Source organism: Botrytis deweyae (assembly GCF_014898535.1).
Source record: "Botrytis deweyae strain B1 chromosome Unknown BDEW_012, whole genome shotgun sequence".
Classification (NCBI taxonomy): Eukaryota; Fungi; Ascomycota; class Leotiomycetes; order Helotiales; family Sclerotiniaceae; genus Botrytis; species Botrytis deweyae.
This window is the reverse complement of record NW_024066219.1, coordinates 951594-966743: the sequence shown is the minus strand read 5'-3', so window position 1 is coordinate 966743 and position 15150 is coordinate 951594. Positions and strand designations below refer to the sequence as shown.

The window sequence follows — 15150 nt, the reverse complement described above, 5'->3', positions numbered from 1 at the left end:
AAGGCATTACCCTATACTCGTACTGGCCATACCGCGTGCGAAACGCAGTCTTCCACTCATCCCCCGCTCTTATGCGGATTCGATGATAAGCGTCCCGTAAGTCTAGCTTGGTGAATATAACACCTTGTCGGAGTCGGTCTAGGGATTCACTGATAAGAGGTAGGGGGGTTCGATCCTTTCTGGTGATCCGGTTAAGCCCTCGATAGTCGACACATAGTCGATGGCCTCCCCCCTTCTTTGGAACGAACATGATAGGCGCCCCTGCCGAGCTGATAGACCTTCTTATCCACCCTTTTCTTTGGTACTCATCTAGGTACTCTCGTAGTATTGCTGACTCTTCCTCTGATAAGGAATAAATCGGGCCCCAAGGGGGGGTCGAACCGGGTTCGAGGTCAATGCGATGCTCCATCGGATGGTGTTCGGGCAGAAGGCTACTTTCGTCTTCCGAGAAAGCCTTCTTGTACTCCTGGAATTCTTCTGGTATCTCATGTGAGGTCAATGCGAGTACCAGGCGGCCCCCTTTTATTTTTGATTGCGAGGCCATTTTGTCTGGGAAGATCGCGAAGACTGCTTTGCCTTCCTTCATTTCCCGGTAAAATTCTTTCGCAGGAATGATCTCGAGATTGCTCAAGATGGGGCGGTATCGGAGTGACGTCGACTTCCAATCGATATCGGGGTTGACTGTTTGTAACCACGGGAGACCTAGGATGGCGTCTATCCGTGGTAGGTCCAGCACCGCTGATGTGAAGCTATGAGTGTGGGTTCTCTTTTCCCCTTTTTCATCTTTCACTTCGACAGGGAATTCATGGTCCCCGTACGACGCAATTGCGGTACCATTTGCCGACACAAGGGGAGTGCTTTTCTTGGTAGGGGTCCAGTCCCATTCGATACACTTGCTTTGCTGTATAATATTGGCTTGCGCTCCCGAGTCGACGAGGCATCGGAGCGCTATCGGCTTGCTGTTGTTATTAAAGATCGCCGTGACTGTAAAGATTGTCCGCCCTTCTTTGTGTGGACCCAGCGTCAATGGGACGCTCATTATAATTGCTGGGTCTAGGCGTTTCCCGTGCGGGTAGCCTCAGGGGGGTTATTTTGGCACTCGTTTTCTTTATGCCTTCCCCCACAACGTCTACACGCAAAGTCGTTCCGACAGTTCGAAGCGATGTGCCCTTTCTGTTGGCATTTATAGCATATAGCGGTCCGCATACGCTCCGCATACGATACGTTGGCGGGGTGTCTTGATGTCTTGAAGGATTCCTCTCGAGAGGGTTGATTTGATTCTTGGACCTCTGTTTTAACAGTTAGGGTCGGGTTGTTTTCCAGGTGGGGGCGTTTAGATGGATTTCGATATCGAGAGGGTGATTGGTTATGCTTGCGGGATCGATGTGAGTCCCCTGCGTCTCTTCCTCGGAATAATTTCTCCACACTTTCCAGTCTACAGGCTTGTCTTATAAGCTCATTGCGCGACTCAGGTTGTTGTGGGGATTCCGATATTTTCCTGGCTATACTGGGTAGTAGACCCGCTAAGAGCCTCTCGACCCGAACACTCTCCGCCTCCTGCTCGATGTCCTCCTCAAGGCCTTCTAGGTAGGTTACGAATGCGTTCACAGTTTCTCCTTCTTTTTGCCTCGCATGCACGATCTTTTGGATTGCTCGTCGCTGTCTAGTCCCTTTGTCCATGATAGCGTCATACATGTACTCCCTGAAGTTTTCCCAGTTCATCTCTTCGTAACTTGACTCGCTCATATACCGACGCCAAATCGCCAGGGGCTGCCGTTCAAAGTATTGGATGACATGTTCTATTTTCTTAGTATCGGTGGGAAAATGGTACCCACCGTCGCTTCGAAACATGATTTCTGCCTGGAAGAAGAAGTTCTTAGCTTCCTCGATATTCTTTCCTTCGTATTGTTTCAATCTCTGCAACTTCGGTGGTTTTCCCCGATCAAGGTTGGTACCCTGGTGGGTTGCATTCGGTACGGCTGCGGGTCGGTTATGCTCGACCGGGGTGGTTGCATATAAGATGCGGTCCATAGCCACCCTGTGAGCCTCTCTCATAGCTGCCATTTCTTCTTTCATTTCTTTAAGTTGTTGGGCCAACGACACATCCTCGTTGTCACCAGGGGGGTGCAATTGGGCCGAGTGGGCATCGCTGCCGATACTCTGCAGGAATTGATCGATAGTTTCACCGGATTGGTCTTGAGTCGCACTGCGGGTATCCCGCTCTCCCCTTGGGACAGGTGTTCTTCTTGTTGAAACCATAGTGGTACCGATGGTTGCTCGACTAAGAAATAGTTGACGGATTGCTCTATATAGGGGAATGAAAAGAATTGTTAGAGTAGATAATAGCAATGAATCAACTAGGTGTAATGTAGCACAAAGACTTTTCATTAATCCTTCTAAACTATGAAAATTCTACAATTTATAATTGTGCGCGGGTTGGCGTCGGCCCGAAGTAGCCCCGCAGGGGCTACTCACGTGCCCTCGCCAGCCCTTACACGGATTGACCGTGACAAAGATTGTATTTTGATAAGATAATCTTTTAGAAAAGGAAGGTAATAATTTAGAGAATAAGAAAAATGAAAAGAAAGCAAATATTATTCAATTTAAAATTTGTAAGTGTGGTTTAAAGATATTAAAGTTTTAGGATTGATTTTATATATTTAAAAAAAAGTATATTATAAAACAAATTAATTAGTAAATAATAGTAATACTAATTAATTAAATATTTTCTAATCTTTATAGATATTATATTTATTAATTTACTGATATTTTTGATCTTAAAATAGTTTGTATTAATAAAAAGATATTATTCAAACGTTTTTAGTATATATATAAAAATTAGAATTAAATCAATAATATTTATATTTATAAAATATATTTTTATTAATTTAAAAAAAGCTTTATAGTTAACAAAAAGCAGAGAAATAAATTTTTTAATATTTTCAAATTCAAATTTATTAAACGAAATGCTGTTGTATTAATATTAATATAGGTTTTTTCGAATAGATTAATTAATATTTACAAAATTAGTATTTATATTCTAGTAAATTAATATTTTTATTTCTATAAGAAAACTCTTATATCATTAATTTAAGAATTTGTAAAGATATATTGTTATTATAATTACTATAAAAAGATAAATCTCGACTTTACTTATTATTATTATTATTCCTTTTAATAATAAATCTTTTAATAAGATTTAGAATCTAATAAAATATTACATTACAATATATAAATCGAGAATTTCATTTGATTTTTATTTCTTTTTTTATAATTATTATACAATTTAATAAAACTTTTAATTACATCTTTATACACAATAATACAAAAAAACTATACATAAAAAATAATACAATATATACTAATAATCTTATCGCATATATTATTTATTTAATTAATAATAATATTAACAAGTTTATATATAGAGTTTTTTATAATAAAATAAAAATAAAAATCAAATAAAATATAATATAATATAATCTTTTTAAAAAAACTTTTGGAAAATTTAATAAATTTTTTGAAAAGGAATATTTTTAAAATATAATCTTAAAAAAAAAGTATGCAGGTTACACTAAACTAATCAAATTTGAATAATTCAACAAAATAAACATTATACTTTAAATTTTTATTATTAATAATAATCTAATAAATTTCAATTAAAATATAAATAATTAAGAAAATAAATTATTTATTATATTTATTATTCTATATATAACAATAAAACTAGATTCTGATAGTAATATAAATTTAGTTTTTAGAAATAAAATGAAATATAAAAATATTATAAAAATTTATTATAATTTGAAATTTATTTTTAATAAACATATTATTGATAATAAATAATACAAAATTCCTGAATTTTTAATTAAATATTATTTAACTTTATAAAACCTTATTGAGTAAACTTTTATTAATAAATTTTTTTAAAATAATATAATTATTTTTAATAAAATAATGAATCTTTTTATTATAAATAATCAAGATTTTAAAGAATAATATAAAAAATATAAAATGATTTCCGAATTTTTTTTTATACAAATATTTAATAATACTAAGTTTATTAAAAAAAGTTATGGAAATAAGTTTTATTTTGAATTTATTAATAATATTTCAAAAAATAAATATAAATATATATATATTAAATCAAATAATAAAAAAAAAATTAGATTTATTTTGCTTAATAATAATAAAAACTCTAATTCTAATAAAAATCCTAAAAAAAATCCAGATGATATTTTAAATAAAAATCTTAATTCGAATTATAATCTAGATTCAAATTTAGATTAAAGTAAAACCAAATTTTTAAATATTTCAAAATACAAGAGATTTAGATATAATAAGACTTCAAAGATAAATAAAAAATTAGAATTTGAGATACAAAAAAGGACTTCTAAGTAATACAAAACTAATAAAAGTATTGAAATTTTAAATCAATAAAGCAATCGGATTTAATAATAAATTTCGAAAATAGTTTTAAATTATTGAATTATTAATTTATTATAATTTTATCAAAATTCAATAAAGTTATATCAATTGATATCAAAAGCTGATTAATAAATTGCTATATTTTGAATTATTAATATTTATATCCATCTTTATTTTATTTTTTTTATTTTTTTTTCTTTTAAAATATACTTCTTTTTTTTTTTGATTTGATTGGAATAATCAATTTTTTTATATAGAGAGGAATATGAATAAAACTTAGTATTGGTTATATAATCTCTTTTTGTAATTAATATTTATAGGTTTTTTTTATATAATTTAAAAAAAGCAATCAAATTTCTATTTATTTTTTTATATACTTTGTGATATACTATATAGTATCTATTCCTTCTTTTTTTTACTAGAGATATTATATCTTAGTAACTTATCTATAATATTTATGAAGGACTACTTTATGACCCTACCACCTTCTACTCTTTTACAGTACTTCAGAGTAAATATATTATTAACTCATAATAAAAAAATTTAGTTTATTTTTAGTAATTTTTATTAAAAAGTTATTAAAGATTTTATAAAGTTTCAAATTTATATATAATTCTTATACAAATTTAAAAATTAAATCTCTTAAAGCTTTAGATTTCAATACAAAAAAAATCCTGAAAATCTGAAATTTTCACAATAAGCTAAAAATAATCTATATTATATATATATAAATTTTCAATGAATTCTATCCATAAATAGGAAAGTTAAAAATTTCATTTTTTGTATGAAAAGTGGCCTAGAACGGGGATGATCAGAAAGTGGGGTACCCGACTTATTACATTTATTTAAATCGAAATCAAATCAATAAATTTGCTATAATGAAATATTAGAATACAACATTTATATAGTTTTGACAAGGTATAGAAAAGTTACATTTTAAAAACTGAATAAAAAACTGAGCATATAATTAGCTAGGGGGTTGCGGGATCAGTGAGGCGAGGCATTTGTAAGGGATCTAGGCCATGATCGTAGAACATTCCGGCCGCCGCCTAATTGTGAATAATACCGAGGCCGATAACGCGCATTTAGCATAAACCCCAAAAATAGATTTCTGCCTAATGAAAAAAGAAATTTTAGAATCTGTATAATGTATTTATAGAAATCTTATAAAAAAAGATAGAATTCAACCTTATAGAAGACTTTTTGTAAAATAAATCATATCATTGAATAACCTTTAGGGTTAGCTTTATTTATATATTTTTAGAATTCATTTCGAAATTTTCTATAAAAAATATACTAATATTTAAAATCTATTTTTGAATAGTTTTTTTTATAATATATAAACTACTTCGGAATAAATAAAGCAAGCAAAATAAGCTTAATAAGGATTCTTATTTAAAACTCGAATTCAAACTTATCTTATTTAATAAATCATATAACTAATATAATTTCAAATAGTTTCTATAATATTGAAAAAAAAAATTCAATTCAATATATAACTTTAAAGAAATTAATAGAAAAAAAGAAAAAGAGATTTAATTATTAATTAAAGTTTAAGAAATCGATTAATATATTTTTTTTTATCTATTTCAAAAATTAAAATTTATATTCAATTCTAACTACTTTTATTATATTCAAAAATCTATTTTATATTAATACCTTAATTATTAGGCTTAATAACTAATCAAACCTTAAATGATATCTTTAATACCAAATAGAATATTTTAATTCAATATATAACCTTAAAAAAATTGATAAAATAAAAACAAAAAATACAAAATTATCAATTAAAATTCAAGGAATCGATTAGTATAATAGCTTTTGAATAATCTCAAAAATTGAAATTTATATTTAATATAGAAATATTCTAATCAATTTTAAGAAGATTAAAATTCGATATTCAATCTTTTATTCTTAAAGTATTATTAAATTGAATATAAATTTCAATTTTTGAGATAATTCAAAAGCAATTATATCAATCGATTTCTTGAATTCTAATTAATAAACATATTCCTTTTCTATTCATTTTATCGATTTATTTAAGGTTGTATACTAAATTAAAGAATTCTTATTCTTAAATACACACCACTAAATTCTAAATTAGGTTTTAGCTTAGGCAGAAATCCATTTTTGGAGTTTGTGCCAAATGCGCGTTATCGGCCTCGGTAATAGACTACGCCAATTCCGCACCCCAGCGGCATATTAAATCGGAAGCGCTTCGATCGAGTTATCCGTTTGGTCGGGTGAACCTATCATGAAGTCCCCCAGACGCAGCATGTTTTCTCAGAATACCGTCGATTCACAAAAGCGGCATCCATACCACACAATTATTGCACGACCTCGGACCCGTTCTCGTTCTCAACCCTGGTGCTGAACAGTGGCTGGCTGAAAGCTGCCCACTAGCTTGATTCCTAACCCTTTAGAGATACATAGAAAGCTTGTATGGGTTGGACAACCTTTGCTCACAAGACATTCCCTAGCAGGATTGATTCTTTGGTTAAGGTTATATATTATGGTCATATCTTGTGGTTATACCTCATGGTTAAAGCTTAGTCAATATCTTTTTGAGATAGACCAAGGCAACATCCATTTATTAATTGAACTTAGCAGTTCAATTCTCTGGTGAATCCCTTAGAATGTACGGTGGAAATAGAGGCAAGAAGACCCATATAGCAAGTGGTCATTCGGAGCATGGTGCGGCTAAGGCTGGGGATGGCGGCAGCAGTTCCCATGGCCGACCATCTTTTCCTGGCTCATTTCCTAGTCTTGGGAAGGGCGGAGGAGCTATCAAGTCAATTGGAGCCAACATCGATGTGAACGGCGCGAATGGGACTTTATCATTTTCGGTACCCATCCCCATCTCGAGCTCTCGATCCGGTTTTGGGCCTGCTCTGAATCTTACTTACGATTCAGGGCATGGCAACGGTGCTTTTGGCTTCGGATGGGGTCTCTCACTCTCTTCCGTCGTCGGACAAACATCTCGTAATATCCCCATTTATGATGACGAGAAGGATATTTTTGTGCTCTCCGGCGAAGATGACCTCGTTCCTCGACTCGATAATGACAAATGGCAGGAGAAGACGATTGGGGAATTTCGTGTTCGTGAATATCAACCACGGGTCGTCTCGCAATCTATGCGTATCGAGCGCTGGAGCAAGATGGCCAGCCCTTGGGACATTCACTGGAGGACGATCAATAGCGAAAACGTCACTTCAATCTTCGGACGCGATGAAGACTCTCGGATCTCGAACGGAGCCACGGATAGACCATGTATATTTGCCTGGCTCATTGTTGAGACTTACGATACTTTGGGTAATGCTATACACTTCTCGTACAAACGAGAAGACGAATCTGGCCTCTTCGAGGATGGAATGCCTCTTTGCGAAATGAATCGCTCTAGCGATTCCCGTCAGCGGCAAAAATACATCAAGTCGATCAAGTACGGCAACACCACCCCCTGCCGCCAGATACAAGATTGGGAAGCTTCCGTACAACCATCGCAATGGATGTTCGAGGTGGTATTTGACTATGGTGAGCACGCGCAAGACGTTCCCCTCACCACGGCCGTTCAAAACTGGACGACCCGTAAAGACCCCTTCACAAGCTGCTCCACTGGGTTTGAGATCAGAAACTATCGGCTTTGTCGTAGGATCTTGATGTTCCATCACTTCCCAGATGAGATAGGTGTGAAGGATGCTCTGACCTCGTCGCTCATGTTGCAATACAACGAGAATCCGCATGGTAGTTTATTGTTGTCCTGTACTACTCTCGGTCATTCAGTGCTGAACGAGGCGAGTGGTCTTAGTTACATCACAAAATCTATGCCTCCTCTTGCCTTCAAGTACAGCATATTACCTTCGCCAGAGACACTGCAGCTGAAAAAGGCTGAAACATCAAACATACCATATCTGCCAGGTGTGACCTTTGAGAAGTCTGAATGGATCGACTTGAATGGCGAAGGCTCTCCAGGAATTTTAACCACTTTGGATGGCGGTACCCTGTATTTCCAGCGCAATCAGAGCGCTCTACGAAATAAAATGGGACCATGGTTCACAGACACCCAAGTTCTCTGTTCACAGCCTGTGTCAGGGTTGCCAGAAAAGCATCATCTGCAAGATCTAGATGGCAATGGCTACCCAGACCTTGTGTGTTTTGACACGTTCGGTCGACCTTATGGCTACTTTGAACGTAACGAAACTGGCGGGTGGTCAGACTTCTCTACCCTATCTTCTATCTCGTCTACATTAGTGTCGTCTGACGGTACGATATATATAGATCTAACTGGAAACGGTCTCGCAGATGCCCTGGACCCGCGATCACTTGATTCCCTTGTGTGGCAACAATCACTGGGCAAGCTTGGTTTCGGCGCCCATCAGGTTTCACAAGTACCAAGCACCGGAACTTTTAGACTTCAAGGTGACGATAGGCTGTCTGTCAAATCAACTGATATGACTGGGGATGGCTTGTCGGATATCGTTGCGATTTCCAATGGACGAGTGTCATATTGGTCCAACATTGGTTATGGTAAATTCAGTAACGAGGTCATAATGTCTAATGGACCCGTCTTTGATAACGACGATTCTTTCTCTCCTAAGAGAATCCACTTGATCGATGTGGATGGCTCAGGTACAGCAGATCTCCTGTACATACTCCCAAATGGAGGTGCAAATCTATACTATAATCTATGCGGCAACTCCTGGAGTGACGCAGAATACATTGCTGCTTTCCCTCTAGTAGACAATTTGGCATCTGTTCAAGTCGTGGATCTTCTCGGTTCTGGTACATCGTGTCTTTGCTGGACAGGACCGTCTCATGATGCAGCTGATGCAATGTGTTTGCGATACTTGGACCTAATGAATTCAGCGAAACCACATCTTCTGATATCCTATACGAATGGGATGGGATTACAGGTGGATATTCAGTATGAGCCTTCTACCCATTTCTACCTCGCCGACGAGTCCGAGCTGCATCCTTGGGAAACGAGGCTTCCATTTCCGGTTCATTGTGTCAGCCAGATCACAACTACGGATCAGATCTCCAGCATATCCAAAGCTGTGAAATACAGATATCACGATGGCTTTTTCGATCCACAAGACAGAGAGTTCCGCGGCTTTGGCATGGTCGAGCAATACGAAGAGGAACGTTTCCCTACGAAGGACCTTTTCTTCACCACTTCGTCGTCATTGACAAAGACTTGGTACAGTACCGGCTCAGATCGACCTACTAGTAGGCCGTACTTCTCATCTTCGGCCATCTTTCATCGCTTGCATCAGCTGGATTATCAAGTCGATATTCACGAAGCTAAGCGGTCTTTGCGTGGAAAAATTTTGCGATCAGAAACATATGATTCTACCCCTGAAGGTATTCCGTATGTCGTGACTGAACATGCGTACAATACTATTAGCGTCCAGCTCAAAACAGATCAAACCATCAATGGTGTTATCAGGGTCTTGCCAAGCGAGATATTGACAACAACCCTCGAGATGCAGACAAGTGATCCACATATTGTTCACACCATGGTTTTAAGTACCAATGAATTCGGTGACCCACAAAAATCGGCGACGATCACATATCAGAGCAGATCTAACAGTCCATATAATACTGGGGCTGGGAGAGGAGTCCTGGACTTGTCAACTGTTATCAAGGTCGAGGAAATTGCATACACGAATTCGATCAGCGATGCCTTCAATTTCCGTAAACCATTGCCGTGTCACACAGAGCTGTACCGCATAAATAGCACAGAGCTATCGACAATTGTCGATCTTAACGGACTGGAACAATTTTTAGGAAGCCGGGAGACAAATAACCTTCGAAATGAGACGTTACATGAAACTCGCGTCTATTACAGAAGCTCTGATTTGACTAAAGTGTTACCGCTGGGGAAGCTTGAGACCTTCTCTATTGCGCACCAGACTTTCGTTCTTGGCTTTACTGCTGAGATGCTTGAAGATATGATGCTGCAAACAGGCGAATTTAGAAACCAGGCGGACCTGTCACAAATAGTCAAACAAGGCGGGTACGTTGACCTGGACACGAATGGATGTCTTTGGGCGCAATCCGGGACCCAGTTCTTCTCATCGCTAAAAGAAAGTACTGAGCTTGCAGCTGCGCGTTCAGCTTTTTTCGTTCCAAACTTTAGCACTGATCCTTTCGGCAATCAGTCCACTGTCGAGTTTGATGAATACTTCTTGCTGAAAAGAAGCGTGACAAATGCGCTTGGCAATAAGGTGTCTTGGCAGAACGACTACGAGAAATTGCAATCGGTCGTCATCGTCGATGAGAACTCCAACATACACGAGTGTCTTTTGGATCCCTTAGGGCACGTTGTCGGCACCGCCGTTGTAGGCAAACCTGATAAAAGCACGGGTATGACTGTACAAGAACTAGATCCAACACCCCACCAGGATCTCATCGACAGTTTTTTCGACCAGCCCACAGAGGCTTTGAGTAAGCAGCTCCTGGGCTCAGCAGACGAGCGAGTCATATACGACCTCAAGCGTCGCCATCGTTATGGTACGGCACAAGATAAATTCTACACTGCAGCGATAGCCTCAATTGTGCGTGACGGTTCAGGGGTTGCTGGTGAGTATGATGTAAGTTTGTCGATTACGTACCTCGACGGCCAATCTCGTCCGTATCAGAAGTTCGACTACCATGGCCAAAAAGATTCTGAGTGGCGTTGTGAGAGCTGTGTTCTGAAAAACAGCCATGATGAAGTTGTTCAGACCTACCAAGCGTTTTACACCCACAGTCATTTGCCAAGACCGCCGTCAAATCTGGATGTGCCTGTTCAAACATCAATCCACGACGCCATGCAACGAGAAGTCGTTACACTGTTTCCAAATGCAACCTGGAGCAAGACTGTATATTCTCCATGGAGCGTAATCCATTATGACGTAAGCGACACCATCCACATCTCCGACCCTTCTCGGGACCCAGATATTGGAAGATTTGTGGCTGGACTTTTGAGCAATTTGCAGTGGATATCTTGGCTGGAGACTCGAAAGAAAGGTGACGACTTGCAGCGCCTGGCAGCCGAGAAATCCGAACAATACCCAGTCGCCCCTGTTGTCACTCGTATTACCACTGAAGGTGATGTCTGGAGGGAGACAGAGGGCGCAGATTTACTCCTTCGAAACGTTGAATATGTGCACGACGGCAATCACAACATAATCGCGGAGTACGATACGCAGGGGCGTGCTGTCATCTCCCGGCGATTCAATTTGCTCAACCAATGTATATACCAAGGCACTATGGACGGCGGAGACCACTTTAATTTCGCAGACTGTCAAGGGAAGCCTCTGCTATCATGGGATCGACGTGGCACCATTGAATTGTTCCTTTATGATGAACTTCGAAGAGAAAAGGAGACGTGGGTCACTACCAAGCTCCACACTAAACAACTGATTGCGTCACTCATCTACGGGGAGGAACATCCAACTGCCAAAGATTACAATCTCCATGGCCAGATTTGGAAGCAAATGGACCAATCCGGCATCGCGATCTTCTCAAATTATGACAATCGAGGGAACTGCACTGCTCAGAGCATGCAGCTTTGCAAGGAATATAAGACAGTAATTTCATGGCAGAGTCGAGTTGAGATGGAAAAGACTGTCTACGACCGGCATGACTTTTACGATCATAACGGACAGGTTCTAAAAAGTCACGATGTCAACAAGAACCAGACCAAGAAATCTTATGACCGGCTGGGTCGTCTCACGCAAGTCAGCATGTCATCTCCGGCTGCTTCAGGCGCGTCAGATTGGAAGCCCATCATCTCTCAAACCACATTCGCGGCTGACAATCTCGTGCTGGCTATTACTTACGGAAATGAAATTCAAGCAGCTTATGCTTATAACGCTCTCACCAGACAGTTGGAAAACGAAAAGGTTCGTGACAAGAACGGCAAGGTGTTAGAGGATGTTACCACTGCTTACGACTGTTTGGGTCGCAAAATCCGCAAGGTCAATGATGCACAGCAAGACGTCTTTTTCCGCAATCAACAAATCAAACCTGTGTCTTCATATACTTACGACGTTCTTGGTCAGCTGATTGCGGCCACGGGCCGAGAACAAATTGACAGCAGCGACGGAAACGGATCAATGGCGAGACCCTACAGTTCAGCTGGGAGTCTTGCCAGCCAAGGACAAAGAAGTGAACAGCAACTGTGCGAGTTCCTTGAGCTTTATAAATATGACAGGGCCGGCAATATGACCTCCATGAGTCACCAGCCTACGTCCGATAGGAAGGTCGGTGGTTGGACTCGGCGATACTTCTATGAAGAACCCAGCTTCCTGGACCCAAATGTCTCGAGTAATCGCTTGAGTCGTACCGTGGTATCAGGAACTGAAGAAAGATACGGTTACGACAGCGATGCAGGCCAACTTGGACTTATCACCTCAATGCCCGGGTTTTCTTCTTTGCAATGGGGTTACAACCAGATGTTGTCATCAAGCTCGAAGCAGACAGTGAACAACGGCGTTCCTGAGACAACCTACTTTGTTTACAACCGTCAAGGACAAAGAGTTCGAAAAGTTACCGAACGATCCTCAATTCGAGACTCATTCGGAAGCAAGATGGCTGATACAATCCAAATCGGAGAGGCCAAGATTGAAATGACCTTCACTGGTAATGGGACGCTTCAAAGGACCAGCAAAGTCTCATCTATCCTCGGAGCATCTCGCATAGCCTCTGTTGAAAGTAAAGACGATTTTATTCGAGACATTCTTTTCAGGTACGAAGCAAGTCCCAGTTTGGAGCTCGATGCACAAGGTCGGGTTGTCAACTACGAAGAATATTCGCCGTACGGCGCCTGCACGTTCAAGGCTTCTGCTGGACAGATTGGTGCTTCACGAGAATACCGCTTTCGTCAATACCTTCGAGACTCAGAGACTGGTCTTGATCTCTGTGGTGCACGATATTATGCTTCATGGCTTGGGAGATGGCTGTCGCCAGATCCTGCTGGGACCGTGGATGGACCAAACCTATACGGATACTGCACCAACGATCCAATAAACTTCATCGACTCGGAAGGTACTGTCAAGAGCTTGGAAGTGAAAGGCAAAGTAATGATGACGGATGGAGTAGCTAAAACCATCACGAAAGGGGCGTATAGGGCACTATTCAAAGAAAAATTCAAAGAACGTAACACTCAACGATCAAAAGAAGGTAAAGGCGCCTATGACCCAAGAGTTGCAAACAATTTGTACAACACTGCCCGGCAAGCCAAAGATGAACGACGTAGAGTAATGGTCGAACGCAAAGAGCAACAGAAGACCCAATCGGGTGGCGAGCGGTACGATCGCGCACACTTTTTGGCCAGTCAGCACAAGGATAATTTCAAGGAGTTCGGAATAAATGCCCATGACTACGTTGTCCGACTCCACTCCACATTGAACCAATTCTTCATGAGACAGACCTTTGATAGGTCCTGGACTAAATTCTGGGAGAACAATCATGCGAGGCTCCAGAAAATGGTCGAGGACAACATGAACGGGAACGGTTTGGAGAGGGCCCAAGACGAAATCTTCAATCATACCCGGACCTTGATGTACGACACAGGACTGATCACCCCTGAGGAATTTGATCAGCACCGTATCAGTTACGAGGATCGACATTACGAATGGCCCAAAATGACTTCGGAAAATCCAGAAAACGCTTACTTTGTCACCCCTGAAGTGAAGACCAAAAGCCTTGCAGCGTACGAGGTATTCAAGAACCACAATAATTATGATTGGTTTAATCCCTAGCGTTCAAGAAAGACGAGAGCCACTGCATCCCACTTCCAACTGCTTTCCCTCGGCGAGTGAGAGGCTAGACTAGGGGAAGATAATGGATATGTTGTTTTCATCTAGATTGTTCAGAATCTGAAGCGAGTAAATAAGATTATACTCAGTCTTGATCACATTTTACAAAGCGAGCTTATACTTGATTAATTCATTCAAAAGTAAGCGATCTTGGAATATCGTGTTTGTGTGATGAGAAATGAAAAGGCCATCCAAAATGTTCTAAACATCTATAGACTAGAGAAAGAGAAAGTTCAGGAGACCCTACAGTACAAGTAATTTTGTGCAGGAGACTTGGCAGATGCGGCGCTAGTAGCAACTCTCCATCTTTCTACTCTGCTATTAGAGACTGCATATCGTCTTCATCTGTTTAAAGGATAAGTCATTGAGCCGACAGGAACAGTGTATATTCAACCACAGTTGTGGCCCGACCATAGAGCACCCCATTATGCCTAGGAAGAATTGAAGACACCTTGTTAGTAATTTAATCATATTCCAATCAAACTGAGAGACCTGTCAAATCCAGATGGTATAGTAATGGAGAACGCATTCACAACGGAAACATGAATTTGATCTTGCCAGCGTCTTGAACCAGAGCAGAGCCCAAGGACTAAATTGTCACAAGGGCATGCTCTTCTTAACATCAAGATCGTGAGGCCTATCCTTCAAATTCAAGATTTCAATCCGTTTGAGATCAAGACACAGGTTTGGAGCCACAAAAGCTCCGTCTCGTGAATCATTCCAGTATGAGCTTTCGCTTAGACTCTCAGAAGTCGAGATTGTTGGCTGCTCAAACATAAAGGTATTTTCTGCACTCTTAGCCGCGTCGATCATGATGTGATATGTTTGATGTAACAGCTTCTGGCATCCATCCATACATAAAGGCAACTAATATCATAATATAAAGAGATTTCGTATAATAATTAAATTTACAAGGAAA

At 39.1% G+C, this 15150-nt stretch overlaps 1 protein-coding gene across 1 annotated transcript; it reads left to right on the top strand.

Annotated features, from left to right (window-relative positions):
- Window positions 1–7061: 7061 nt before the first annotated feature.
- On the top strand, window positions 7062–14174 carry EAE98_006115 (uncharacterized protein; the record flags this gene model as incomplete). Its single annotated transcript, XM_038953737.1, has 1 exon — window positions 7062–14174. The coding sequence occupies one exon, from the start codon at window positions 7062–7064 to the stop codon at window positions 14172–14174; it is 7113 nt and encodes a 2370-aa protein (XP_038810132.1).
- Window positions 14175–15150: the final 976 nt, after the last annotated feature.